This window comes from Fusarium phalaenopsidis (genome assembly GCF_050370095.1).
Source record: "Fusarium phalaenopsidis strain FUZ10S chromosome Unknown contig_32296, whole genome shotgun sequence".
In the NCBI taxonomy this organism is placed as follows: Eukaryota; Fungi; Ascomycota; class Sordariomycetes; order Hypocreales; family Nectriaceae; genus Fusarium; species Fusarium phalaenopsidis.
Window position 1 is genome coordinate 2307533 of NW_028145408.1, and position 25677 is coordinate 2333209.

General features: G+C 51.3%; 10 protein-coding genes across 10 annotated transcripts; 5 read left to right on the forward strand and 5 right to left on the reverse strand.

Moving 5' to 3' along the window:
* Positions 1-3014: 3014 nt before the first annotated feature.
* On the reverse strand, positions 3015-4252 carry LRP88_06291 (aspartic peptidase domain-containing protein; the record flags this gene model as incomplete). Its single annotated transcript, XM_083242831.1, has 3 exons — positions 3015-3929; positions 3981-4106; positions 4157-4252. 3 exons carry the CDS (start codon positions 4250-4252, stop codon positions 3015-3017), a joined length of 1137 nt encoding a protein of 378 aa, XP_083101767.1.
* A 494-nt stretch (positions 4253-4746) lies between these two features.
* LRP88_06292 (uncharacterized protein) lies at positions 4747-5704 on the forward strand (the record flags this gene model as incomplete). Its single annotated transcript, XM_083242832.1, has 4 exons — positions 4747-4827; positions 4882-5020; positions 5072-5597; positions 5671-5704. The coding sequence occupies 4 exons, from the start codon at positions 4747-4749 to the stop codon at positions 5702-5704; spliced, it is 780 nt and encodes a 259-aa protein (XP_083101768.1).
* Positions 5705-5788: 84 nt separating this feature from the next.
* On the reverse strand, positions 5789-6789 carry LRP88_06293 (aromatic alcohol reductase; the record flags this gene model as incomplete). The annotated part of the gene is made up of 2 exons (XM_083242833.1): positions 5789-6140; positions 6191-6789. 2 exons carry the CDS (start codon positions 6787-6789, stop codon positions 5789-5791), a joined length of 951 nt encoding a protein of 316 aa, XP_083101769.1.
* A 1331-nt stretch (positions 6790-8120) lies between these two features.
* LRP88_06294 (uncharacterized protein) lies at positions 8121-8801 on the forward strand (the record flags this gene model as incomplete). The annotated part of the gene is made up of 1 exon (XM_083242834.1): positions 8121-8801. The coding sequence occupies one exon, from the start codon at positions 8121-8123 to the stop codon at positions 8799-8801; it is 681 nt and encodes a 226-aa protein (XP_083101770.1).
* Positions 8802-9878: 1077 nt separating this feature from the next.
* On the forward strand, positions 9879-10490 carry LRP88_06295 (uncharacterized protein; the record flags this gene model as incomplete). Its single annotated transcript, XM_083242835.1, has 1 exon — positions 9879-10490. One exon carries the CDS (start codon positions 9879-9881, stop codon positions 10488-10490), a length of 612 nt encoding a protein of 203 aa, XP_083101771.1.
* A 261-nt stretch (positions 10491-10751) lies between these two features.
* Positions 10752-12915, reverse strand: LRP88_06296 (P-loop containing nucleoside triphosphate hydrolase protein; the record flags this gene model as incomplete). The annotated part of the gene is made up of 3 exons (XM_083242836.1): positions 10752-12469; positions 12520-12747; positions 12801-12915. The coding sequence occupies 3 exons, from the start codon at positions 12913-12915 to the stop codon at positions 10752-10754; spliced, it is 2061 nt and encodes a 686-aa protein (XP_083101772.1).
* A 784-nt stretch (positions 12916-13699) lies between these two features.
* Positions 13700-14509, reverse strand: LRP88_06297 (phosphoenolpyruvate phosphomutase-domain-containing protein; the record flags this gene model as incomplete). The annotated part of the gene is made up of 1 exon (XM_083242837.1): positions 13700-14509. One exon carries the CDS (start codon positions 14507-14509, stop codon positions 13700-13702), a length of 810 nt encoding a protein of 269 aa, XP_083101773.1.
* A 502-nt stretch (positions 14510-15011) lies between these two features.
* LRP88_06298 (acyl-CoA N-acyltransferase) lies at positions 15012-15644 on the forward strand (the record flags this gene model as incomplete). Its single annotated transcript, XM_083242838.1, has 1 exon — positions 15012-15644. One exon carries the CDS (start codon positions 15012-15014, stop codon positions 15642-15644), a length of 633 nt encoding a protein of 210 aa, XP_083101774.1.
* A 1668-nt stretch (positions 15645-17312) lies between these two features.
* On the forward strand, positions 17313-19043 carry LRP88_06299 (platelet-activating factor acetylhydrolase; the record flags this gene model as incomplete). The annotated part of the gene is made up of 2 exons (XM_083242839.1): positions 17313-17602; positions 17657-19043. The coding sequence occupies 2 exons, from the start codon at positions 17313-17315 to the stop codon at positions 19041-19043; spliced, it is 1677 nt and encodes a 558-aa protein (XP_083101775.1).
* A 1373-nt stretch (positions 19044-20416) lies between these two features.
* Positions 20417-24759, reverse strand: LRP88_06300 (uncharacterized protein; the record flags this gene model as incomplete). The annotated part of the gene is made up of 3 exons (XM_083242840.1): positions 20417-23685; positions 23736-24046; positions 24326-24759. 3 exons carry the CDS (start codon positions 24757-24759, stop codon positions 20417-20419), a joined length of 4014 nt encoding a protein of 1337 aa, XP_083101776.1.
* Positions 24760-25677: the final 918 nt, after the last annotated feature.

A 25677-nucleotide genomic window follows, 5' to 3' on the forward strand; every position in this document is an offset into this window, starting at 1 on the left:
CTTTATGATTGCAGCTTGCTCCTCGGGATCCACCTCGAATACCCCAAATTTCACGCTTGACAAGCTCCCGCAAGTCTGTGAGCTAGGCTCGCTTCCCCATCCTTGGGATTTGACCGCCTCCTCGAATGAGTAAATGATGAGCTCCAAAGCGGAGACTACGAGTATTCCGCCACTCCTGTAGCTAGAGTACTCGCTTGTGGTTAGGATCTTGCCGAGACTGGTCATGCAGGCTCGGTTGGTCTGGAGTATCTTATCTAGAGCTTGAGATTTCGACCGTGTTTGTGTTTCCAGCGACTCTAGCATGGTAGATAGCTCTGAAATTACCGAAGTAATTTGAGGCTCCGGGCTCCATTGATCTTTGGGAGGTGAGTCTGATGTGCTTGGAGAAAGCCAGGTAGAGTCCGGGCTGAGGGGTAGGATGTCGGCGGCTTGTCTCAAACAAGGGAGTATGGATTCGATTTCAGAGTAAGGGCCGTGCACGCTGTTATTTCTGAACTCAACAGCTGGATACTGTGACTGGGGATCGCCGTTTCCGGTTTGACCAAGGGTGTGGTCGTACGGATGCTGAGCTGAGGGGTCGTCGTAACAACCAGGGCTGCTGATGGCGAGCTTGCATGGGTCCAGGCAGTCTTGATCACCGCAGGAAACCGATCTCGGTAGAGGATGAAGATATTCAACCGGGGTCTCATCATCCGTGTTGTGAGCCCTGCCATTGCACTTCTGCCTCCGCCTTTTCTTGGTCATTCTGCCCACGAGCGATACCTCGTACGTGCAAGTCATTTCTGACTGTAGACATCTTTTGCATCCCGTCTTTTCTCCCGTGCACCGGACCTAAGAAGAGTTAGCGGGATGGACTACTTTAGGGAAAATATTGTCTCACCTTGGCGGCGTGACAAGAGGTGCACGCTGATCGCATACGAGGGGGCTTTCCTCCAGGCATGTTGGACATGTCTAACACAAGTAGATGTGTTCGACCTACAACTTTACCGAGTATCAATGAAGTGTCCGAATATTGAAAAGAGGCAAAATCTTCAGTCTCCTGACCCAAGATTGAGCATGTGCTGACTTTCCCGCCATTCTCCCTCCAAGCCAGCTCGACGAGGCCATCAAGGTCCTCAAAGCCTGGATCCAGTAGGAGAGACCCAAGATGGGCAACCCTTGTCAACCTACCATCAGCCTCGAAAAGATTTGACCTATCAGCAGCAGAGGATAATAAATCATGGCTTCTCGCTGGGGCTAGACTGCTATTGAGTTAGCGGGTGATTGCTGGTGATGTCAGTTGTTTTGTTTCAAGTGTGGTTGCTGGGTATTTCTCCATTTTTGTTTTCAATTGCCTCTTTTTGCATAACCAACCACCTGATCTTTGACAATTCGCGCGTCTTACGTTTGCTGAGCCATGATTTCTAGGTCTTGTTAACAGGGGTAGACGCAATGTTGCCAAGCTAAATGGACAAAGGTCGTTTGCTGGGCGTAAAACCACCAATAAATGACTCACGATCCTCCCCATAACTACAAATCTGGCCTCTTCCTCTGATCCTGGCTAGGCAATCGTGAATTGAAAAATCGCGACAACTTGTTTGGGATTATTTGGGGCGCAGCGGACCCATGTTTGTTTGCTTGATCGCACTTTTTGAGAACACGTCGTTCAGTAAAGCCTCGCTAGAATAACGAGGAGCGTCATGAATTGTAGGCACCAGAATTTGGTAGACAGAAGCCACGTATTGGAGGATGAAGTGCGAGTATATAGCATCATGAGATGTTCTTTGTATTTCGATGCCTTAATTCAAATCATTCGAAAGCTCAACATCAATCATCACATCTATTCAGTTCATTGTGCTCCAACAACCTGTCCATCAAACAATCGACTTTTCCCCACGGTCATAGGCAGCCTAGGCCTCAGTATGTTCAAACTCAAACCTAATCATGATTGGCCACAGTCTGACCAATGCAGGATCCCAAGATGAAACCTCAAGTTCTTGTTGCTGCTGCTCTTGCGGTGGTGGCCATGGCCGCCGGCCACCCCCCAGGCGACAAGGAAAAGTGTGGACGCCTTGGTGTCAAGGAATGGGACCCTAAAAACCTGCCCGAAGGTTACAAGCTAGAGGACATCCAGAAGTGTGCTGAACATCCTCTGGAAGTTGGCTATTATTGGGGCTTTGGCGAGCATTAGCCTGATTGGGTTCCTGTCAACCATGTCGTTCATTTCTTGTAAGCGAAGCGACCTATAGCGGCTGAAGTGGCGGTAAACTAGGAAGTCGTTGTATAGAGGGCAGAGAGGCAAGCGTCAAAGAACAAACGTAGGCTCTAAGGATACGTCAAGTTTTGTCTGTTTGTGCCCGAAGAAGGGTTTTGTATCCGTTCGAGGTTTTTCCCTTCTCTATACTAATATACGTCTTTCCATCCCAAGTGCAACGGAAATGAACATCTGGGTCACTCAGCCCAAAAATTTGAGACCAAGCTAAGCTCTTGAGAGACTTCGACTTTTCATCTTCTGTAAATCCATCATACTGATGATGCATGCCAAACCATCTAGACAGCAACTTCGCTCCCCTCCTTGAAGATATGGATCCGCAGGCAAACAAGAAAGGTTCTAGGGACGACAGTTGTCTAGATAAAAGGCAAAGACCTGATATCTTGGACGTGAAACGAGGTTGGTCATGGCGAGTGGAGCATCTGGTGGAGGGGGGTTAACGAGAGATGATGTGTATACGCTTCGTCTCAATAAGATGGATGACAACTACAACACCAACACTTATATGGGCGATTATTACTGACATAACCTGGTCTGACAAGGCTATATTCGCTGTTAGTATTAGATCCAATCAAGATTTGAATCTTATTTGCGCCTTTCACTGCACAGCGCCCTATTCACGCCTGCACGTGCTCTTCACACACCCTCCGGTCGAGCTTGATTTCAAGGCGTTCCACAAACGTGGGCCATTAGAATTTAAAATTGGGCAAAGCTTTGTGAATTTCATCTTGCCACCCAATAACCTTAGAAGCAGCTAGATACCTTATTTGAACCCCTTCTTCAATGTGCCAAAGCTCAGAGTTGGCTTATACTTAGCCTCCTCCTTGGCGCCAAAGTCCCAAACAGTGTAGAATTTCGTGAGAATGTCCTTTCCAACTAGTGTAAGCCCCTCATAGTCACCCTCGTCAAACGGAGGCCAGCAATACTTCTCCTCCATCGCAAAGCCCGGCGTGGCAAGCTGGTCTCCGGTTAAGGTCACAACAGGTGGGTTGCGGGCGTTGGCGTCCCCGAAAGCAAACGAGACGGACCAGGTAGAGTTGAAGTCCTTGCATAGGGGTCGGTAGCCGTCTTCTATGATGGCGGTCCAGTTCATGCCGATCGACTCGTAGACGGCTTGGATCTGTCCCTTGGGGAGGGAGGTTCTTCCGGCACCCGTGTCGAAGACGACTCGTCCGGCGTTGAGGTCTGTCGTCTTCTTGACCTTCTTGCCGTTGACGGTTCGCGAGCCGGTGGCTGAGTTGATGACGGAAGCCCAGACGTCGTATTTTCCATCTGTAGGAACGATGGGTACCTTGACCAGCTTGCCGTCGGTGTAGGTAGAGGCCTTGGATGCACCAAGCGTCAAACCACCCTTGCCGACGCCATCAGCGGTGTCACTCGCCGGACCATAGTAGAGGCCGAACTTGGGAGCATCCAGCTTGGGCGCCAGCGTGTACATGATGGTGTCGGCGGCTCCAACGGTGATGGAGTTGAATGCCAATCCAAAGAATCCCTCGCCCGGAATGTTGCCCCATGATGATTGGCTGGCGGCAATGAACGACTGGTTCCAAGAAACCTTGCCGGCCTTGAACACGTCGTTGGCGATGAGACCAGCGGTGGTACCACCAAAGTACTCGATCTCGCCCCATCTGCCAGTCAGCTTTCCGGTGGTTGAGTTGTCTACATTGTATCCAGTCCTCTTGTAACTGGGAAGTGTCAGCGCAGACACATTTGATATGCTTCACTGTACATACCCGCTAAAGTTGGTGCATTCTTCGGCGCAGTTTTGGTCGACCATCCAAGAGGTTGCGCTTCCAGTATCGAATAGCAAGCGATATGTCGTAGCGGGTGTTCCAACGTCGAACTCTACGAGATCCTACAACTCTACGAGCAGGGGGCATCTTGTTGACTTTTGGTTGCACTTACGTAGCTGTTGTGGTGGACGATGGGCAGATCAAGAACTGCGGCCGAAGATAAGCCCGAGGCCAAGGACGTAGCCAGAAGAAAGTTTCGAAACGCCATGATGTTGCAGTCTTCTCTGGATAGCTAGGCTGTCACCCAATGAGGAACTGAGTAAAGTGAAAGACAGACAGGCAGCCCCGAATTTATATGCTCCCTCCTTGCCCCTTACGAACTGCCAAAACCTTAAATCATTCCGCTTTCTAGAAAATCAGTGCCGTTGCCCCTAGTCCCCGGGCCTATCAGAGATGCCCATTTGAAACGTCCAAGCGGAAGAATTTGGGAATACGAGGCGGCTATGGGTCATGGGTCCCAGGTGCCAATGCAAGCGGGACTATCACGTCATTGTTAATACGAAGAGACCAGGGTTAAGTAGCCGTCTTTTTATAGACGATCTATGCTACAAGGAGCATATAGGCCGTTCGGTACGGTTATGGGTTGAGGATGGTCTAGCCCCTTTAGAGGCGAGTACGAGTAACATCGCTTTTATGCGCGTACTTAAGCTTAATACAAAGAATCTGGCAGTGTTCTAAACTTACCGAGGTCAAAACTTCAATATGGAACTCAAAGGGCTTCTGGCAGCTCTCTTTGCTGCATCCTCGCTTTCCTTGGGTCTTGCTCAACACCAATGCGGTTCCGTCAGACCAGCTCGCGAAGCCGTCAACGCGGCACGTGCTATGCGAGCTGCGTAGAGAGCCGAGGCAAGCAATGATCAACCTTCGACTCTCTCAAGGCGGGCCGAGGGCTTGATTATCTCGACTTACCTTCACGTGGTTGAGAGTGAAGCCCAAGCTGGCTTTGTCACGGACCAGATGCTCGCGGACCAAGTAAGTCATGATGCAAAAATACCGTGATTAATAGCTTACAACTAGAAGATGAAAGTCCTGAACGAGACGTTTGCGCCACACAGGATTCAGTTCGTCGTCAAGGATGTGACGCACACTGTCAATGATAAATGGGCGTCGGTTACTCGATTCAGAGAAAAGGACTTGGCTCTCCGTCAGGGAAACTACGATGATCTCAATATTTACTTTGAAACGGGTCTAATGACTGAGGGCTCTGTCACAGGTGTCTGCAGCTGGCCTGTCGAAGACCCCGTCAACACGGGCATCAACGGCACGTCTTGGGCCGTGTATGACGGCTGCCATGTGAGCCCAGGAGGACCAGGTGTTCCATGGATTTCGACAGAGGACAACAAGGGCAAGACTGCGACTCACGAAGTCGGACACTGGCTTGGTCTTTTTCATGTTTTCGATGGCTTCAGTTGCACGGGCGATGGTGATTTCATTGATGACACGCCTGCAACGTTGAGTGCCACGGTGGGTTGCCCTGTTGGACAAGATTCCTGCCCTGATCAGCCTGGCCTTGATCCGATTCACAATTACATGGACTATAGTAGCCATGATTGGTAGGTTGACTTTGTCATTGCTTTCGAACTGGTGCTGATCTGAAGTAGCTTGCACGAGTTCACCCCCCTACAGGAGGAGCGCATGTATAGGACATTTGAGGCTCTGAGGAAGGGAAGAAAGTTCGACCTTGCTTGAGCAGGGTATCCTGTTGATTCTTTACTTTGGTAGATACTCATCTCAAGACTTTACTCTACCAGCCGGTTGTAAGGGCTCGGGTAACAGCATCCGAAAGCGTCTCCAGCTCCGAATCCTTCAACTCAATGCTCTCGTTATCCGTCTTTTCATAGAGCGTTCCACCCTCTGACCAGATGCGTCGAAGAGTGTAAGAGACGGCATTTGGATTCCCTTCGCTCCATGCCTTTTGCTCCGCATCCTTAAGCTCGTGCAGGGTATAGCTTGTGGTCGTCCATGGCTCTCCGCCGGTTTGCTTCTCAAACTCGGCCAAGATGTCCTTGGAGGTAACAACAAAGGATTGGACTTTGAGTGCTTTGTTGAAAGATGCCTCGGGGTGGCGGAGGGCAGCCACTGCGGCTTTTCCGACGCTGAAAGGCGTTAGTCATGTTTGATGCGCATGAACAATGGACAAACTCACTCAGGCATCGTGGTGAAGCCAATCTTGCCCTCACCGTTATCAATGAGAACGGCCTTCTTGTTGGCAACATCAAAGCCTCCCGCCTCGACAGCCTTTGGCGACAAGGTAAAGTACATATCGACATACGGTCCGGTGACCAGATAAGTGTACTTGAGACGCTTCACATTGTCCTTGATGTACTTGCGGACCTTGAGCTTAAGCTGGTGAGGCTTCTCGGTTGCGCTCTGGGGGCCGTATTCGATATCTGTGCCGTACTCTGAGGGGAAGAACCACTTTACAGAGGATGACTCCTCGGCAAGTCGGATGAGGTCGATCTGGGTCTCGAGGACGTTTCGGCCCACGGCGCTGACGACAGTGTCGACACCCTCATAAGCATTCTTGACATCTTGCTCATTCCTGACATCTCCCGTGATAATATTGACACCCTTTGACTTGAGCTCGCCAATGAAATCAGCCTTCCTGGCGACCGTATCCTTAGAAGTAAAGATGCTGATCTTGGGAAACGAAGGCTTGGCGTTGACAATGTGGTTGGTAATATACTTGCCAATAGAGCCAGTAGCCCCAAAAATGAGGATGCTAGATGCCTTGAATGAAGCCATTTTGGTCGTGCAATTATTTTACGAAGGGCTGAGGTTGGAGTTTTATATCTCAAGAGGCTGAGGGGAAGGGCGTTATTGACAAATCCAAGTCTTGTAGATCGGGTATGGATCCCGAGCGGGGTCATTCAAGCACGAGATGTTCGCGTGAATTGATGAAATGGGCGGTTGCCTAGTAAAGCCCCAGTTTATTCACGGCGTCATTGTCGATATGCCGTGCATGAATTGCATCACCATTCTATCTATCGAGAAAAGGGAAATGGATTAGCAGCTAAGTGGAAGCCCAAATAGGAGTATTTACTCACTTGGTCAACTTCCGTTTCATTGCCATAACACCTACATATATCGTAGATACAAACGAAACGATCACGATCCTTTGCGGGCTAGAATGACATCAAATCTAGTAGTTTAAAAGACACACATGCACTTAATAACCCTAATAAACTGCCTTGATTCAGCTCGACTCAGCAACTCACAATATCACGGTCGAGTGCATATACGGGCTCCAACTGGTTTTCTAGACTTGAGGATATGTATTTTGTTTTTACATGATATGGAGATTGCTGCAGAGTAGTGACAAGAAAATATCGGTTCCTATTACTAGACTTTCATTCACATTCTGGCTCAGCATGACTCCTGGGTGAGTCTGGCCCAGTGATCAAGACAACCTTAGAAGCCAGTACAAGCTAGTTAATCACAAGAATGGTCAGCAGAAAAAAATGCAAAGTAATGAGACTGGACGATCAGTGAATTCGTGATCCTATGAGCGGTGTACTGACAGTGCCCTGACAGTGCACTGCCAACTATCATCGTCACCATGCCATCTCATATATGGCCTTGGTGCGATGGCGATATGCTCTGGATGTCTCGGGTTTACCATCTAGTCTGCTATCCATATCAAATCCAAATGTAATATTGGTGTCGCTTTGCATGACATCTGTCAAACCTGTTCCTCTGGGGTTCTATAAAGCTCTACATGTCAGTAACTTGCCACTCGCCGGCCCTGTTATGCCTACCTTTTGTATGTTGTTCACTAACTCTCATCAAAGGATCGAACACTTTGAATCTGAATGTTCTGTTCTCGGTGGGATACACAATGCCATCGTAAACGAGGCATGCCAACGTTTTAGTATAGCCTGAACAATACCTACTTAAACTTCACCCTGTTCAGTTCATCAGTACAAACAACGCCTACAGAATAGCCCTCGCTTCTATCTTCCCGTTTTCCGTTCTCAACCATCTCCATCCCGCTTCTCTCAAAAACCCTGGCGAGTAAACCTCACCTCGAATCCATCCAACCAAGGCCAAAAACCAGCCACCTTGGTCATAACACCATGGATCCCGCTACCCTCGCCCACTTCCGCGACTCGCAGCTCTACAAGGACTTGGAGCAAGGCCTCCAAAACCTCATCCTGAGAAAGATCATTACGAATCGTAGTGCGCCCAACTCCGCCGAAGACCCCAAGATCCGACTCTACATCCGCGGCCTCCCCGAGCGTCACCGGTACGCATGCTGGTGTACCGACAATCCCAAGTGGGCATGTAAGCCTTGGACGTCTTGCCCGCAGAAGCCCCGTCCCGTCCTTGGGAAGAACATGGGTCTTGTTGTCTGCGAGCGCAGACACAACAATGGATACCACTGTGACGACAGAGACTGCTTCAACCCACGAACCGAAGTGACGACCTATCTTCGCAGCATCCTGAAGCCACGCCCGAGCTTGTCTCGACTAGCGTGGAGAGACAGAGTAGGCAGCCAGGTCGGAACCTTCAACATATCTCCCAACATGTACCACAAGCTCGTCGACGCGGTGTGCCTCTTGGTCGCCGATCTACACAACCCTTTCACGGCTGGGAACAAAGGATGGAACCCTCATGTTCATGGTATCATTGGGTGGTATGGTCGACCCGTTGAGCGCAACGTCGATGAGTTGATGCACGAGACCATCAAGGCTCAGACGGAGCGCCTGGAGAAGGAGTATATGCGGGCGAAGATTCGTGCGTACAATGCGCAGTAAACACGGGGGGGGGGGGTTTGAACAAAAGGCTCGATTGTTATTCTAGCTGAAGGAAGCCATACTCCCAGGAAAGCCCTAGCATTACTCACGATGTGATGAACTCTGTGCTATAAATGACGAATTAAATCACGGTTTACTCCATCAAATAATTTGTCTAAGAAACTGGTTCCATGGCTCAGCAGAAGTCCAAGCATGTTGATTCAACGCTCTGTCGGCACCCTATTCGATGAAACGCGTCACCAAGAATCCCGGATTCTTCCATTAACGAACCGCATGTCCATTCTCATAGAAAATGAAACAGAATGATGCCGAGTTCGGCTATTTACATTGAATTACACACGTGCTTACTACGGGAGCGCTGTTTGAGCTGGAATCGCACAGTTGTATTACCGAGTGGTGTGGAATCACGATCAAGTCGCCTCTGCTGCTATTGCTTAGAGTTATGCTGGGCATTCTCAGATAACCTTCGGGGATGCTAATGACGCATAGGTCATGACAGAGTCATTTAGAAGAAGAAAAAGCACTCCATCAAGGCGGCCAGACTCGATGATGTCGTCAAGTGGTCATTTTCAAGTCTCCTCCCGCCGTCTTATGTCGCATGTTGCCATTAGGCGCTGATGAGACCTCGACACACTGACTGGTGATAGACCTGAAGGCATTCTGAGGAAATCTTAGCCATTTATAATCGACAGAAAGCTTAAGCTGTAATAGCAAGTTGATGAATAAGAGTCATCTCTCACCTAAATTAAAGTTACCACATAGAAATATCCTTTCGTGAAGCTGCCACTCCCCGACACCTAATCAATGGCCATAGCGTGGACGGGTTTCCCTCACTGATTCGCACATTAAACTTAAGTCTACTCTTTCTCACTGAGGTGTAAAGTGGAATAATCAACAAGACATGTCACGATCCGTGGCCAGCTGACAGCACTTGAGCGTCAGACAGTGTCGTTAGTCACGACAGGCAGCACGTACAAAAGGCCCCCTTTAGACCCCCTACCTGCCGCTCCCAACAAATTCCACACAACCAATACCAAAATCCCTAGTAGGTAAACTCTCCAAACCTACTCGTCAATCATGGAACCCGCTGCCCGAGCCCTCTTCCTCGAGTCTCTCCTCTACAGGGACCTCAAGACAGCTTTCCAGCACCTCATCGAGGAAAGGATCAAAGACTCTCACGACTTGCAAGAGAATGAAGTTCTGGAACCGTACTACTACATCACCGGCCTTCTCATGCGGTTCCGTGGAGGCTGTTGGTGCGCCAAGTCTGAAGATGAACAGTGCCGCGATACCGAATCATGTCCCTGCAAGCCGCGACCCTTTATGGACGTCAACATGCGCCTCGCCGCCTGTCTTCGTGACCATGACAAAGAGGGGAACTGCTTCGGGAGGCACGCCGCCACGAGGGATTGCTTTGACCCACGGAACGTGGCAGAACCCTACTTTCGTGACATCCTGTCCCGTCGGTCGGAGCCCCAAACACCATGGTCACAGGAATGGAAAGAAAGATTGACCATTATCCTTGGGGGCTATAGATTTCCTGACGGAATGTACAATCACTTTGTCAACGCGGTATGCGCCTTGGTTGACGACATGGTCGACCCCTTCAAGGCGGGGAATGCAGGATGGCTGCCTCATATGCACGGCGTACTGGGATGGTATGGTCAGTCAGCCGAATACTGCATCTAGGAGTTGGCGCACCGTATGTGTGACGCTAGGGAGGATCGCTATGGTTTGGAGAACCCAGTACTTGAACGTGGGTGACAGCGTCGAGAGAATCGGGAGGCTTGGGACTTGGAGTAAACATTTGGGGCATCGAGCAAAAGTCTGTATGGCTATTCTAGTCCAAAGGAAATAGGAACAATTCTACCTGCGTTGCAATACTCAAGTTCCAGTGTATCATCGCAAAGCCAAACTCATAACGTCATCAAAGAAACCTTCCATAACACCTCACAGAGAGTGACCCTCGACCCGGAGGACAGTTCGAAGGTGCTCAAACGACAGCCTCTGCCCCTTGTGGCAAGCTAGAAGGTTAGCCGTCTTGAGCACGTTCTTGATCTGGCGACCGTTGAGCTCCAAACCTGCCAGAGCCTTGGTCTCATCCTCAGTTATGTCGTGGGCAGCTCCACCGGCGACCTTGGCGTCGAGGCTGACGGCGCGGTTCAGGAAGCCCCGCCAGACGGCCTCGCGGGAGGATCGGTCGAGGGGAGGATACTCGAGGGACATGTGGATTCGGCTCTGGAAGGCAGAGTCCATGTTCTTCACGCGGTTAGTCGTGAGGAAGAGGATGCCCTCGTAGTACTCGAGTGTTCGCAGGAAGATGGACACGATTCGGTTGCGCTCGATATCGTGGGGAGATCGAGCCTCGAGGAAGACGTCGCACTCGTCCAGCAACAGGACAGCATTCCAGTTAGCCACCATCTCCAGGATACGGCCAAGGTTCTCCTCGATATCGTACGCATCGCTGCCAAGGTCACCAGCGCTCATGATGTACAGAGGAACCTTCATCTCCTCGGCCACCGACTCGGCCGTTAGAGTCTTGCCGATACCGGGACCACCAGAGAGCAGCATGATGATACCCTTGCCCTTGCCCGAGATGATGTCGTCAAACACGTTCTTGTACTTGACCTGGCTCTCGGCGAAGGCGAGGATGAGGTCCTTCTGGTCCTTAGGAAGGACAAGAGACTCAAAGGCCTGGTCGTTGAACTTGACTTCAGAGACGTCATCAATGAAGAACTCCATCCATCGCTTGTTCTTGAGCGAGTAACCCCTCACCATGGGGTATGTCATGAGGAGCTGGTCCTCAGTCAGAGGAGGACGCTGGGGAGCGGTATTCGCCTCAGCGTCCTTGTCATCATCGTCGCTGAAGTTGTCGCTGGTGTGAATGGGGTTGAGCCAGACAGTGTGGTCGGGGTTCAACTTCTCCCAGTTGGCTCCATCAATGACAATGCGCGACTGAACCGTCTCCTTACGAGTCTTCTCAGAGTTGACATGCCAGATGGCGGTGCCGTTGTACGACTTATAGCAGTAGCCACCAAGCTCATCAAACTTGCGGCCACGCTCCGTCAACAGCGCCTTGGCGGCATCAAGGCGGGGGTGATGCTCGAGGGGATAGCAGGGAAGCTCTGAGAAGGGCACAGTACCAAAGAACTCGGGGATCCTCAAGGTGAGGTCGGTCCAGCCCATGTACTTGCCATCCCAGTCAATGATCTTGCACTGCAAGATGTAGAATGTGACACCGCAATTGTTCTTCCCAAAGTGGCCCGAGTTGAACTTGACAGCCACAGGCTTGCCCTTCTCAGAGCCCCAGACGGTGCAGCCAGGAGGGAACAAAGTCCAGATGTGCTCAAAAGCAACAGCCCTGTTCTTGAAGTAATCCTCTCGAAGCTGGATGATCTCACCGAGCTCCTCCTTCATGATGTTGTACAGCAAAGTAACGTGCTCGCGAGTGGCCTCATCGTAGGCCGTGTCATCCTTGGCCGCAGAGAACTTGTCCCAGCGGTGAACGAAGCACTCAAAGGGGGCGTGGAACTTGAGTCGGGAGACACCGCAAAAGACGCCAGGGTACCCATCAAAGACCTTGCCAAGGACACGCTTCAGGTAGGGGGACTGAATGACGAGACTGTCGATGATGAGGGGCTTGTTGGAGTCGGCCTCCTTGGGCTTCTCTTTGTGGGTGTTAGCAGGTTCAGAGATATGTTGGTGGATGTAGACTTACTCTTGCGGATAATGACGGCGTACTTCTGAGTCTCCTCATTCTCAGCCGCCTCCTCAAGATCTGTGGGATACTTGTCTGTCCATGATCGATCACCGTGCTCGTCGTACTTGGCATAGAGATCCTTGGTGTCGGCCAAAAGGCCAACTATGACCTTTTCCTTCTCCTCTTCCTCCTTCTTCTCCTCATCCCCATCCTTCTTGTCTTCGTCCTTCTTCTCCTCTGACTTGTCTTTGTTGGTGTTAACACATGGTATTGTTTGGGGTGTGGAATTTCTGGCTTACCCTCTGTGGACTCTGTCTTTGTCTCCTCAGTCTTCTCCTCCTTGACCTCAGGCTCAGTCTCAGCCGGGGTCACGATGACCACCGACGAGTCGTCGCCGCTCTTTGTTGACTCCATGGTGTCTGACATAAGGTGCCAAAAGATATGTGCCTCTCAAAGCTTTAGGAAGGAGAAGGGTTGCTTTAGTGTGGCTTTATAAGTGACCACAGTCAAGGTTTGTTGAGTTGAATGAAGATGAAGAGTATTTTCCTTTGACTCTGTTGAGCTCCTTTATAGACTTCAAAACAACAAGTTGATACACTTCGCCAGCAGGCTACAGCAATCCATCTCGCCTCACGGCATGTTACTCATCCTCATCTAGCTCGCTGACCATCAGCAAAGACCCGTTCCCGTAACGAATCTGCCGTCTGAGGCGGAACAGGACCCCTGCATCTCACAGCCCAGGCAGAGGGGCAAACAGGGCTTAGGCACCCCCCGCGGATAGGCATCAGAGCTGTCCATATGGCGCCAAGTTACGAAGGGATCTCGAGAAGGATTCTGATTGGCTTGATTGGTTTAGAGGCATTGGGGGCCTAAGATTTTAGAGAATTCGTGAATGGTTTGCACGCTGTCTGAAGGCGAGGAGTCATCGGGGAGGTGATCTTTGGCCATGGGCATTGCCGGGGCTAAACTTGATTAGGCAACGAGCTGGTGAGCTCCCCTGCAATGAGCACTGAGCCACAATCAACTTGGCTCCCTCACTATCACAGATATTCTAGGCTTCAAGGGACGGGATAGAATCCATGGATAAGGGAGAATTAGTGTATGAGTGAATATTCACGGTTGAGATGGATGCCATCAATATTCAGTCGTGATAACTCATCCCAAGATGCCAACAGCGAGTTCCTGTGTATAGATGTGTCTACAGGTTCCCGCCAGACAGTATGCTGGCAGCCGCCTTCTTAACGGCAGCCTGCGCAACCAGAAAAAGACTCGGTCCAACACTGATCCTAGCAACTCCAATCCTCGCCAACTCAGCCGTAGACAACGCATCTGCCGTTCCGTGCGCAAGTTTGACCGCGACCCGCCCGTCCAGCTCCTTCACCAGCGTCTCCACCCACGCCGTCCGCAGTCCTCTCCCTGAACCACCCCAGTAAAACACCGTTGTAGCCCCCGCGTCCAGGTACGCCTTGCCGCGGGTGATGGCCTCTTTCATCGTGTCAGCCTCATTGAGGCCGGTGTCGAAGTGGAACATGTCGCAGCGGGCATTGACAACAAAGTCTGGACATCCTGCATCTGCGGCAGATTGGAGGGCTGTCTTGAGCCGTTGAACTTGTTCATCAGTGGGGTAAAAGGCACCCGTAGCTGGGATAGTATCCTCAATATTGGCGCCTACAACTCCAATCTCAACAGCCCTCTTGACCGTCGCAGCAATCTGATCTCCATACCCATCCTGCAGATCAGCCGAGAGCGGAATACCGGCAGCGTTGCAGAGCGTAGCGATCTTGGTGACGGCCTCAAAGTTCTGTTCCAGGGTGAGCTCCTCGTCCTTGATGCCTAGCGAGGCAGCAATGGCCCAGGATGCGGTGGCGAGTGCCTTGACTGGCTTTGATGCATCGTCGTTTAGCGAGACGACTGTGTTGAAAGAGGCTACGTCCCAGACGTTGGGGAAGACGATGGGGGCGGAGGGCTTGTGGAGAGCCTTGAGCTGTTTGGCAAAGTCGTTGGTCATGGTGAAATTCGTGAATGGGCTACTTTAATTTTGAGTAGAGAAAGCCTAGTCAATAAGAAAGAGATGGCATTTATATGTCAAGATTCATCCTGTTGAGTCAGAGTTATAGTGTTGCTGTCAATGTGTCCAATGTGAAGGGCGCGCGGGGCAATTGAACTCCGATGGTGCCCAGCTAAAGCCGAGCGAAGCCATGGCGTCTCAACACCAAACGAAGCATCACGAGAATAGATAGATGCATTCAACCCTGAAAATGGCAGCTGGTTGTCTTATCAAGAACGGCGGGAAGCAAGGTTGTATTCAAGTTGCTCTGGGTAGCTGCATCCATGACTCTTTCGCCGTGGATCCTGGAGAGCGGCATGTGTGGGGAGCCCCGGTTTGAACGGCAAAATAGCGCGATGTTGCAATCGCTTGGCCATTTCCGATTTTATAAAGACCTCTTATCAAGTCAAAGTTGAAGCACATCTCGAAACATGTACCTTTATTCAGTCCTTCAGTTACTAAAATGCCGCTCCAGCTACGCGAAGCCCGGTCGGATGACATCCACGCTATGCGCAACGTCTACTACTCCGCCTTTGGGGATACCATCATTGGAGGCCACGTCTTCATGAAGAATATTGAAGCTTCGGACCGCTTCTGGGACGCTTCGTTTAAAGACGAGCTTGCGGATTCTTCCTGTCAACTCCTCGTCGTCACCAACAAGGACACATCTGACTCGACAGAGGAAATTATCGCCTTTGCAAAATGGTGTCTCCCCGGAGCTTCAATCGATGATCCGCCACCCGTAGAAGCATGGCCAAGCCACGGAGAACTCGCCGTCGACTTCTTTGGAACCATGACAAAAGGACACCGCAAATACATGGGCGACAGGCCACACTGGTATCTCGAGTGCATCGGAACGCACAAGGACTGGAGGGGCAAGGGAGCGGCGGGTTTGCTCATGCGCTGGGGTCTAGAGCGGGCGGACGCAGACAAGCTCCCATGTTTCCTCGAGGCAACTCCCAAGGGGAAGCCAATTTATGAGAGGTTTGGGTTCAGAACGTTGGGTGAAGAGGTGTTTGAGTGGCCGCAGGGAACATCTGTGGAGGCGTACATGGAGCGTGATGCAAAGATGGACACTGTGACGAACGGAGAGTAACGGGGTGATTAAACGAAGGGATAAGATAGAGAGCATGTTTGGTCAGCTTGCAAGCAGTCTGTGTGACTGAGTAGCAAACACAAAAGAGATAAATCACGGGTTTGTGACTCTGGCTCGGAAATCTTACCAAAGTCAACTCTTCGCAAAACACCAACACTACCGAACCCGAGAAGCGACAGCACGCGAGATGGTATACAATGTGCACCTGCGAATACCGACGATTCGCCTGCGGCCACGAGCGCAAGCGACGCTACATCAACTGCTCGACAGGCGACGACATGACCGACAGCTCCGAGAGCGCGTGCGGCTCCGTTGACTTTACCGTCATCTACACGCGGGGGTCGTGCCGCGAGGTTGGATGCAAGTACCTCGAGTGCATGGTCAAGGGGTGGGCGTGCTGCAGGTGCGACAAGGGACCCAACGACGGACACGTCTGCAGGCAGGACACGACGCCGTGGCGATGGGATTATACAGAGTGCAAGCATCGGTTCTGTCATGGGTGTAGGCCTTGGAGGGAGTTTGAGAGGGAGAGGGCGATGGCCAAGAAGGACGCTGAAGGCAAATCACCGGGGAGAGAGGTTATTCGGAGGGGAATACATGCGATTACTGGAGGTCTGATCAAGGGTGGAGGCTCTGCTAGACATTGGTAGAAGCTGGGTTGGGGTAGTACAGTCGAAGCAATTAAACTGATAATGATAACGGACTTTGGGGGCTATCAACTCGGCCGAGAAAGACGGACCTGTCGATCCGGAAGTCTCCTCGGTATTTTGTGGGCTGCCTCGTGGTGGTGGCGTGGTGACGGTAGTTGAAAGATAAACCGGGGAATATCAAGACCCCGAGATCACTCGATACCGGCATCTTCGGAAGACGAGGGGTCTAATCGTAAAGAAGTCGACGTATTTCGCAACATGTTTAAAACGTTGCGAGGCCGCCAACTCATCAAGCATTATTACAATCATGGCTTTGCTTTGCTGCGCCATTGCTCCCCGATGACGTGGGACTAAATTTTGCATGACGTTTTCACTGTAATTTTTGGCCCACTCAATTTTTCCGTGATCTTCACTCTCTTCGTGGGCGGCAACTGCGCACAAGACACCTGCATACTTCGGTCACCGATCAGGTATAGATCGGGGGCAAACAAATCCTCACTCAAAAGATCCGGTTTTTAAAGAATCTCTTTTGACAAGTTGTCGCGTGACTTGCCCCTTTTCCCCCTAAATCGAAGCTGACATTTCAATTCTTACTCCTTTTCCCCTTTGTTTTGAAGTTGTAAGATTACAACCCAAGGGAGACTTTTTAAACCAGCGAATGGTTTTGCTACTTTTTTGCATGTGAAGAGACCCTCGTCATAGCGCATCCTAGACGACTTGTCTCACGTACGTCACCAAACGATCACTGGCATAGCCCAGCAGGCCTAGGCCCATTATTTGTTGTCACCAATTTTTATTTTTGGCTTCTTTTTTTGTTACTTTTCCCCTTCAACGTCCTTGCCCTTTCATTTTGGTTTTATACATTATTACATTCCTTTCTTCATATTGGATCGCTTTGTTTTGTTCCCGTCGCTCCATTAATTAGGAACCTGATCTCCCTGGATATTTGATTCAACATCACCACCATCGCCGACCTGCGATTTGAGCCTTTACAATGGATCCTCCACCAACTTCGAAGATGGCCTCGTACTTTGCGCGTTTGAGCCCCGTGCCCGCCTTCCCCGAATACACCGGGCCTTACAAGGTCGGAACCGTCGATGTCGAGATCCCTGTGTCGGAGCTTCAGGCTCCTTCTCCTGCCCCCGAGGGCGCCGACAACATCCACACGATCCAGTACCGCATGTTCTACCCGGCCGTCTCGGAGTCTGATGAGAAGCGCATTGGCTGGTTGCCTACTCCCCAGCGACAGCATCTTGTCGCATATACTAAGTTCCTTGGAATTGGCCCTATGCTGGCAGAATTTCTCTCGTGAGTGTTGCTCTGGGTGTGCCGCAATTGTTTTGCTAACTGATCGCCCGTTAGCTTTCTCCCGCGACATCTCCATTATACTACCATCCCCGTCTACAAGAATGCGACTCTCAACGATGCGACGACCGAAAACAAGCGATGGCCGACCATAATTTTCTCCCACGGGCTGGGCGGAAGCCGAAACTCCTACTCATACATTGCAGGCTCGCTCGCCTCGCACGGAATCGTCGTCATCTGCCCCGAGCACCGCGACGGTAGCGCAGTCGCTTCTTTCATTCGAATCCCCGAGACGCGAAACGGAACTGTTACCTCGAACGGCCGAATCGAGATCCCGTACCAGAAGATTTCCCATGACGTTTGCCCCAAGGTTTATCTGGCGCGCGAAGCCCAGTTGAGAATTCGATGCTGGGAGATGGGATTGCTGCACGAGGCTGTACTTGCGCTTGATCGAGGAACTCCCTACACCAACCTGAACCGATCGACCCCCAGCCTTGAGCAATTCGTCGGCAAGCTCAATATCCACGAGCCTGGAAGCATCATTTTTGCGGGCCACAGCTTTGGTGCGGCTACGATCACTCAATTCCTGAAGAGCACATACTACGCCAGTGTGCCCGAAGTCGCCGCCATGGAGAAGCCTCTCTTCACTCCCGCCGAGGGGAGCGAGATCCGACGACAGATTTCGGAAAAGACACTTACAATGCTGCTCGATATGTGGTGCTTCCCTCTGATGGCTCCCAACTCGGTGCCTCTGTTCAACCTGCCTCTGCCTGTCTACGCCGACAAGGCCACGGCCCCTGGAGGCAAGGCTATCTTGGCCGTCGAGTCGGAGCACTTCTTCAAGTGGAAGGAACATCTCAATGCCAAGGCGCGAATTCTGAGCCCCGACCCTATCGCCAAGATCGTCACCCCTCAGATCTTTGAACGACCCAGCGGTATCAAGATGTCAGAGCCCAACTTTTTCTACGTCGTCAACTCGGCTCACCTGAACCAATCTGACTTTGGCATCCTCTTCCCGTGGTTGACCAAGAAGATCTTCGACGCCGAACAGCCTGAGCGAGCGCTGCGCCTTAACCTGCGCGCCCAGTTGCAGGTCCTCCGCGAGAACAACGTCCCCATCGCGCGCACATACGTCGGAGATCTCGTGGATGGAACTTCTTTCGATAAGCTCGACAAGTTCAATGAGGCGAATGGCGACTCGTGCAAGGACGGCATCAACAACGATCAAGCCATCTTTGACAAGAGCGGCAACAATCCTGTCGGTTTCTGGCGCTGGATCGACGTTATCGGCCTCGGCGACGCCGAAGACAAGGAGTCAGGCAAGACTGCCAAGGAAAAGGTCGAAGAGGGCGAGCAAGAGATGAAGGGCGAGCTGGACCCTAGCGAGGAACTGCAAGGAGCACCGCCCTCCATCACTGGCACAATCGGCGCGACTGCCGCGTAAAAAATTACACTTAACGAAGGATACGAGGGTTTATGAGAGCGAACTTGATCTTTTCATTGAGCGAAACTGTTTTTGAGATACCTTTTTAGGCGCAAGCATAGTCAGGTTCTGACTTGGGCGTACTTTGGATGCTTTTCTTTGGATAAAAAGAGCAATCAGATAGACTCAGGACTGGATATTCGCTTTGTATGTAAGAATACACCTCTTTCACTCTAATCCTCTTTATGGACGATCTAGCTCGATCACCAGTGTAGACCCCTCATTCTGCCAGATTCCTCCCGTTCCACCAAGGACGCATCTCATCGACACGGGATTCCACATCCACCCCATTAGCTCGTCAAGGCCTACGCTGATGTCTTGCCCCGGAGCACACACAGTCGCCCGACAGGCACCCGCGGTTGCTGAGCGGCACCGTCCACCCTTGATGGCGATATTTCCGGCGTCGTTGGTGAGTTCGGTCCAGGCTGATATGGCGGCAGGACAGTCGAGTCTGTCGGGGCCGGGCTTCTGTTCTTCCTGTTAGCCATTAACACTGCCTGAACCATTGAGCGACTTGCCTCGGTGCATGCTAGGGACTCTGGCCCCCCTTCACCAGGCTTCTCCAAGTGATCACCCGCATCGACCCCAGTAGTCTCCGTAAGAAGGTCCCATGCAAAATCGTCTACAACCGGGTCCTCGACGCGAGAAAGTCTCAGGCCACGGGCGGCCTCGACGCATAAAGCGCGAGAGGCGAAAAGAACAAGAACCATCGCCACAAGCATGATCAATCGTTTGCGGATTCCGAAAAGTGAAAGCAAAAAAGAAAAATGTCTCAAAGCTGGGGACGAAAATGAAGTCTACTGCCATGTTAAACTTTGACCAGTCCGGATGCATCACACTTCTTATACATGGCTAGACCCATCACAAAAACGTCATTTGCCATACAATACACTTTCCAACCACGAGTTTTCCATCAGGAAAGCAGCAACACAAAAGAGCCCGGAGAAGGCGATCGTCACGGCGCATCTGGCGTACAAACGCACCTTCCCGCGACCATCCTCGCCAGATGAAGCGTTGTACGCATCCAACCCGCTCGCTCGGCTGTGGTTGCTGATCATCCCGGATCCGGAGGTGACACGGCTTCAGGTCTAGTATAAACTGGAATCGCCTTCTAGAAGCTTGAGTGAGGAACGAGGAATGTCTCATAAAAGGGTTAACTACAGCTGGCAGGCGGGTCCTATGTCAAGTTGGAATGGATTCTTGACACCATGTCTATCACGCTAAGAAAAGATGATCGAAAACAACAAACGAATTGGCAAACGATGTAAACGCGACCCGACCAAAACCCCACCGCCTGTGCTTTCAGCCAAGGTAGACAATATAAACAACTCGTTTTATAATCCTTTGAGGGCCAATATGACAGGATGGTCTGCTTGTAGCTGTATCTTCTTGGCAAGACTCTCTGGTGTATCGCCATTGCGGTTGCGATCGTCGACATTTGCCCCCTCCTCAACCAGAAGCTTCACCACCGGATCGTAACGACGGGCAACGGCCAGATGGAGTGGTGTTGAACCCTCGCTATTTCGAGCATGAATGTCTGCCTCCTTGTCGATGAGAACACGGACTAACTCCGTGGGAGGTTCTGACCAATATCGCTGGAAAACCATGTGTAGGGGTGTTTTGCCCTGTTTAGTCTTTGCGTTGACATCGGCGCCTTTCTCAATGAGAAGTAGAAGTTCTCTTGAGGGCTCTTTGGTACTACAGGCCCAAAAGAGGGGCGTGCTTCCCTCTTTATCTCTTGCATTGACATCAGCTCCCTGCTCAATGAGAAGCCGCTGTGCTGCCTTTTGTTCATATCTGCAGGCATTGAGTAGGGGCGTTTGGCCACTGAAATCTCTTGCATCAACGGTAGCTCCGCTGCGAAGGAGAAGCTTTGTAAAAGACTCACAAAGCGGCTGGGCAGCCCGCTCTACATCACCCTTCATGATATGATGAAGGGGCGATTTGCCATCTCCGTCTTGCGCGTTGACATCGGCCCCTTGTTCAATCAACAAGCTCGCCAATGTCTCGTAGCCACGGATCGAGGCTGCAATGAGGGCTGTCTCGCCATCTTCATTCCGGGCTTCAACGTTTGCTCCCCTCTCAAGCAAGAGCCTCACCACTTCCACATGGTGCCTGTTTGTGGCTTCGATGAGGGCTGGCATCGGATTGCTTCTCTTTGCATCGGGGTTAATTCGAGCTCCACTCTCAATAAGAAGCTTGACAATTGCTAAATGACCCCTACTTGAAGCAAGGCACAGAGCAGTGCAGCCACAGGGAGTTTGGGCGTTGATTTCAACTTTTTCCCCGATCAAAAGTTTTACCATCTCTTTGTTGCCGTCTTTTGAGGCGTTTATGAGCGTCGAGTGCAGAATTTTGGGATCAATGTTGTAGTCTGCGTTCGTCTCGATGAGAAGCTTCGACGTTGCGACGTGGCCATTTTCCAAGGCACGGGACAGAGCAGTGCGGCCTCCAAAATCTCTGGCATAGATTTGAACTTTTTCCTCCATCAAAAACTTTATCATCTCTTCAATTCTCCTTCCTGAGACTTTTCTGAGCGCCACTTGCAGAGTTTCGCGATCGGGGTCCCAGCGCACATTCGCCTTGATAAGATGCTTCAATATTGCTGCATGGCCATTTTGAAAGGCAAGGGATACGGCCCTGCGAGCATAGCGGCTCTCAACTGCCGCTCCTTCCTCGATGAGGAACGACACACTGGCGTGGTGCCCAGCTCCCGAAGCTCGCATGAGTGGTGTGTAATCTTGCAGATCAACCTCATCAATGTCAATACCCTTCCGGAGTAGGATCCTCAGGATATCTGTCTGACCCTCTTGGGCAGCCCAGGTCAGAGGCGTTCGGCCTTTGTGTTCCACAAAGCCCGTTTTGGACCCGAAGCCCACAACTGTCCCAACTCCATCACAGATACTCGAGCTTGTTTTTAGTAGAGCAGTAACGGCGTCTTTATGACCATTGGCCAGGGCGGCAAATAGAGGGTGCTCATCTCGTTCCCCTCGAATGTCAATGTTCGGGTTGCTTTGGAGCCAGGTTCGGATGAGCGCGGAGAGCCCCTTGTCTGCAAAGATGTAGATTAGACTTGCCGTCGAGCTATACTTGCGGATCTTGAATTTTTCGAACAAATTGATTGTGGTGACCCAATCTGGAGCCGAAGTTTGAGACAAAAACTCTGCTTGAGGGATAACTTGGGCCGCAGCGTCAGAATGGTAAAGAACGTATTGGCTAGCATATTCCAGAAATGGGTAGTGCTTTGAAGCCCTCAATGTGTATTGGTTCCCAGCCCAAATGCTATCAATAAATGCATGCACTGGTTGATGATTGATGTACATGCTGCAGCATTGCTTGAGCCTCTCATGACCCAGACTATGCCAGTCAAACCCAAGGTCCGGCCAAAGTTCTTGAAGGCCCCGGTCTTTGACGAGAAAGTCTCTTACAGATTCGTGTATGAACTGTACAGTTGGGTTTTTAGCCTTTGTAATCTCAGCGAGCCCTTTCGATGAAGTGATGACATGGCCGTTGACGCAGTCGCTGAAATCTGCAACTGTAACATTAGGCACCTCGGAATCAGCGAGGCCCTTCAGAACTAGCCCAGACCAGAGGGCATGGTAGTACTCTTCCGGTCGCAGCGGCCGCTTTGCGCAGAGAATCCAGAGAATACAAAGCAGCAAGTCCTCCATATTGTCCGTGTCTCGTCTCAAAATGTCGTTGAAGAGCTCGTTGAGGCCACTCGGGGCTTCTGCAAGACGCTTCCGGAGGGCTAAACGACCCCGGCAGTTCTCTTTGTTCAGGATATCAACCACGAGCACAAGCCAGAGGAAGACACCGGCAGCCTTCTCGAGCAATTGGGGCCGCAGCTCGTCAACGAGCGCAGCGTCTCTGATCCGGAGGTTGCTTTGGATGTAATTGACCATGTCCTCAGAGTGACCTTGCTGATGCTCCAGCGTAACCTCAATGCCGTGTTGTATCCGAATGTAGGGGTAATGTCGACTCGAGAAGCAGATTTGTAGTTTCACGCCTGTGCTAGCAGAAGATTCCGCCAGCTCCTCGAAGTAGTGGACCATCTCCATAACTTGCTGCTCATCACACTCGTCTAGCGCATCGATGAAGCAGGTGAAAGTGCGCTGCCCGAGATTGGACACCGCGTTGTAGAAAAGCTCTTTCAAAGCGTTTAATGAGGGGCATCCTGTTTGACCCCGTGGAACGAGATCCGTGTCATCCAGAACTTGCTGGAGATCAGGGTATCCTTCTAATAGCTGCAACAGCAAAGATCTATACATCCCTGGTATTGACTTCTCAAGATCTTCGCCACGCGCGTGAAAGAAGAAGGATGCAGTAATGGCACATTCGAGGCTCTTCTTTTTCTTCGTCTTGTCGTATAGGAACTTCATGATTGTCGACTTGCCAGCGCCTGGCTTACCTCGGATCCAGAGAAACCCATGATGTGAGTGCTTCTGGGGATCAAGCCATTCTAGGTATTGCGGGTGCTCCAAGAACCAGCGGCATGTCTTGTAGTGAGCCTTCTTGATGCTGGTCTTGCGAGAGTCAATTTGCTCGAATCTGAGTGATTCTAGCAGTAGCTGTCGTCGATTAGGTGATGCGTTTTGGGAGGCTAGTTGGTTGTTAGCACCTGTCATTGAGATCAGACCGGCACATACTCACGGGAGTTCTGAATGTGTTGGCTTCCGAATGTTCCATTGTTCGCGGGGAGGATCTCAACCAGCTCCTTCGCATATGAGGCGGCAGTTGCGGCGGCATATTTCTGCCACTCCTTCGATTTGTGTGAATCCGAGTAGTCACAGATGCCCCGGATGGGGAGACAGGGGAGAATATCCATCAAGCCGGCTGCCTCCATCTCAAAACAGATGATGTCAAGTTCACGTGCGACATTGTCTCGCGTGGCACTATCCTTCATAACGTGGTTTCCAGAGGCAATGGCACCGTAGTGGATTTTGGGGTTGTTGGCCACTCTTCTGCTTCTGGGCAATAATTTGGATTGGTCGCATCCATTGCAACAGGTCAATTGAGGATCATGGCTGTATGTTGAGCGAAATAGGCGGTCCGGAGAGATCGGACAACTGAACTCGGGGTATCTTCCTATCATATCCCCTAAGATGGACGACACTCGGCTGGGTTCTAGAAGATGTTTCGCTCGTATGCTGGATACGACTGTGAGGAGTGCCTGATCGGGAAATCTTGGGCTCGCTGTTCGCTGGACCTTTCCGCCTTCAATAACCTTGCCCAAGTCATACGGCATGACCCTTGTGCCGACAACGACGTCTCCCAAATGGAGATCAGCCATGGCAGGCGCTCCACCTCCAATGCCAACCATGAGGCCCATACAGACGGATGGGAAGCTCCATCTTAGGTTGGCCAGCACGTTCGTCGCGTTGTTTGTCCCGTACTGGCCGTTTGGCAGGCATGCAATCACAACGTTCTGGGGCCCAATGCTCCCTAGCATGTAGGCATTCTTATCGTTGGCGTCTTGAGGCAAATCAGCGTGGACCTCGTCAAGCATGGCGCGGGCTGCAGCCATCTCTATATGTAGTGCGCATATCCAGGCGATGGTATACCGATTGTGCGGGAGGGCGTCGTTCGAATTGTATTGAAAGGTCTTCTGTCGTTTCGGGGGGGTCGGTGAGCTCGTGGCAGCCTGGTCGTAAGACCAAGTTCGTTTTTGGTTCATCTTGGCGGCGTCTTGGTCAGATCAGGGCTGGCTGTGCTGGTGGGAAAAGTCATCAACAGGAGGAGATATGGAGCAGTGAGTCGAGGGAGGACGTGGTAGAGGCGATTGTAGAGACACGGCTCCCGGATGAAGGGGATGCAAGAGGAGAGAGGCAGCTACGGATGGCGAAGGAGAATCGGGCTGTCGCCAACGAGGCTCCCCTGATTGCCTCACTCAGCCACTCTGGTTCGCCCAGCGTTGTCACTTTTGTGCCTACCGCCAACACACGAATCACAGAGCCTGGTAGGCGAAGTCAATGGCATCAAGTCCTCATGCCAGTGAATGAAGATAATAGCAATAAAGCACAAGTTGAATGTGTGATACTGCCTCTATTTCGTTTGGCAACCCCTTTACCTAGGTGGGCCAATCTTCAGCGCATTCTGGTGTCGACAGCTTCGGGTCTTGGCAGAGTTATGTGCGAACTCACAGTTTGTGCCTGAGTAGTGAGCTTGCCCTCGGATGATGGAACTGACCGTGTCTCTCAAACATGAGCCCGGGGAGTGAATACCCTCATCTACGTCATTGGGATCCAGTCGGGCCGTATCAGTCCAGTTATGGAACCTTGTTCAAGGGCAAGAATCGCCTTGAACTAAGGAGACGAAACTGGAGGCGGCGATCTCCCGCTATGTTAGGTCCCGCTTAGCGCCAACCTTGTAGCGCTTATTTTGGCCTCACTCACGATGCGAGGTCGGACGCTGTCATTAATCACATGGCCTTGATGAACACTGACAGCGTGAGGCAAAATAGTCACACCATGAAACCACAGCCAGTCTAATTAATCCCAGTAAAAACAATTACTATCGCAGCTCAAGCCGAAAGGCAATATTACGTTGCAGTTACTAGCCCCAGATACCCAACTAGACCCATTGAAACGATGGT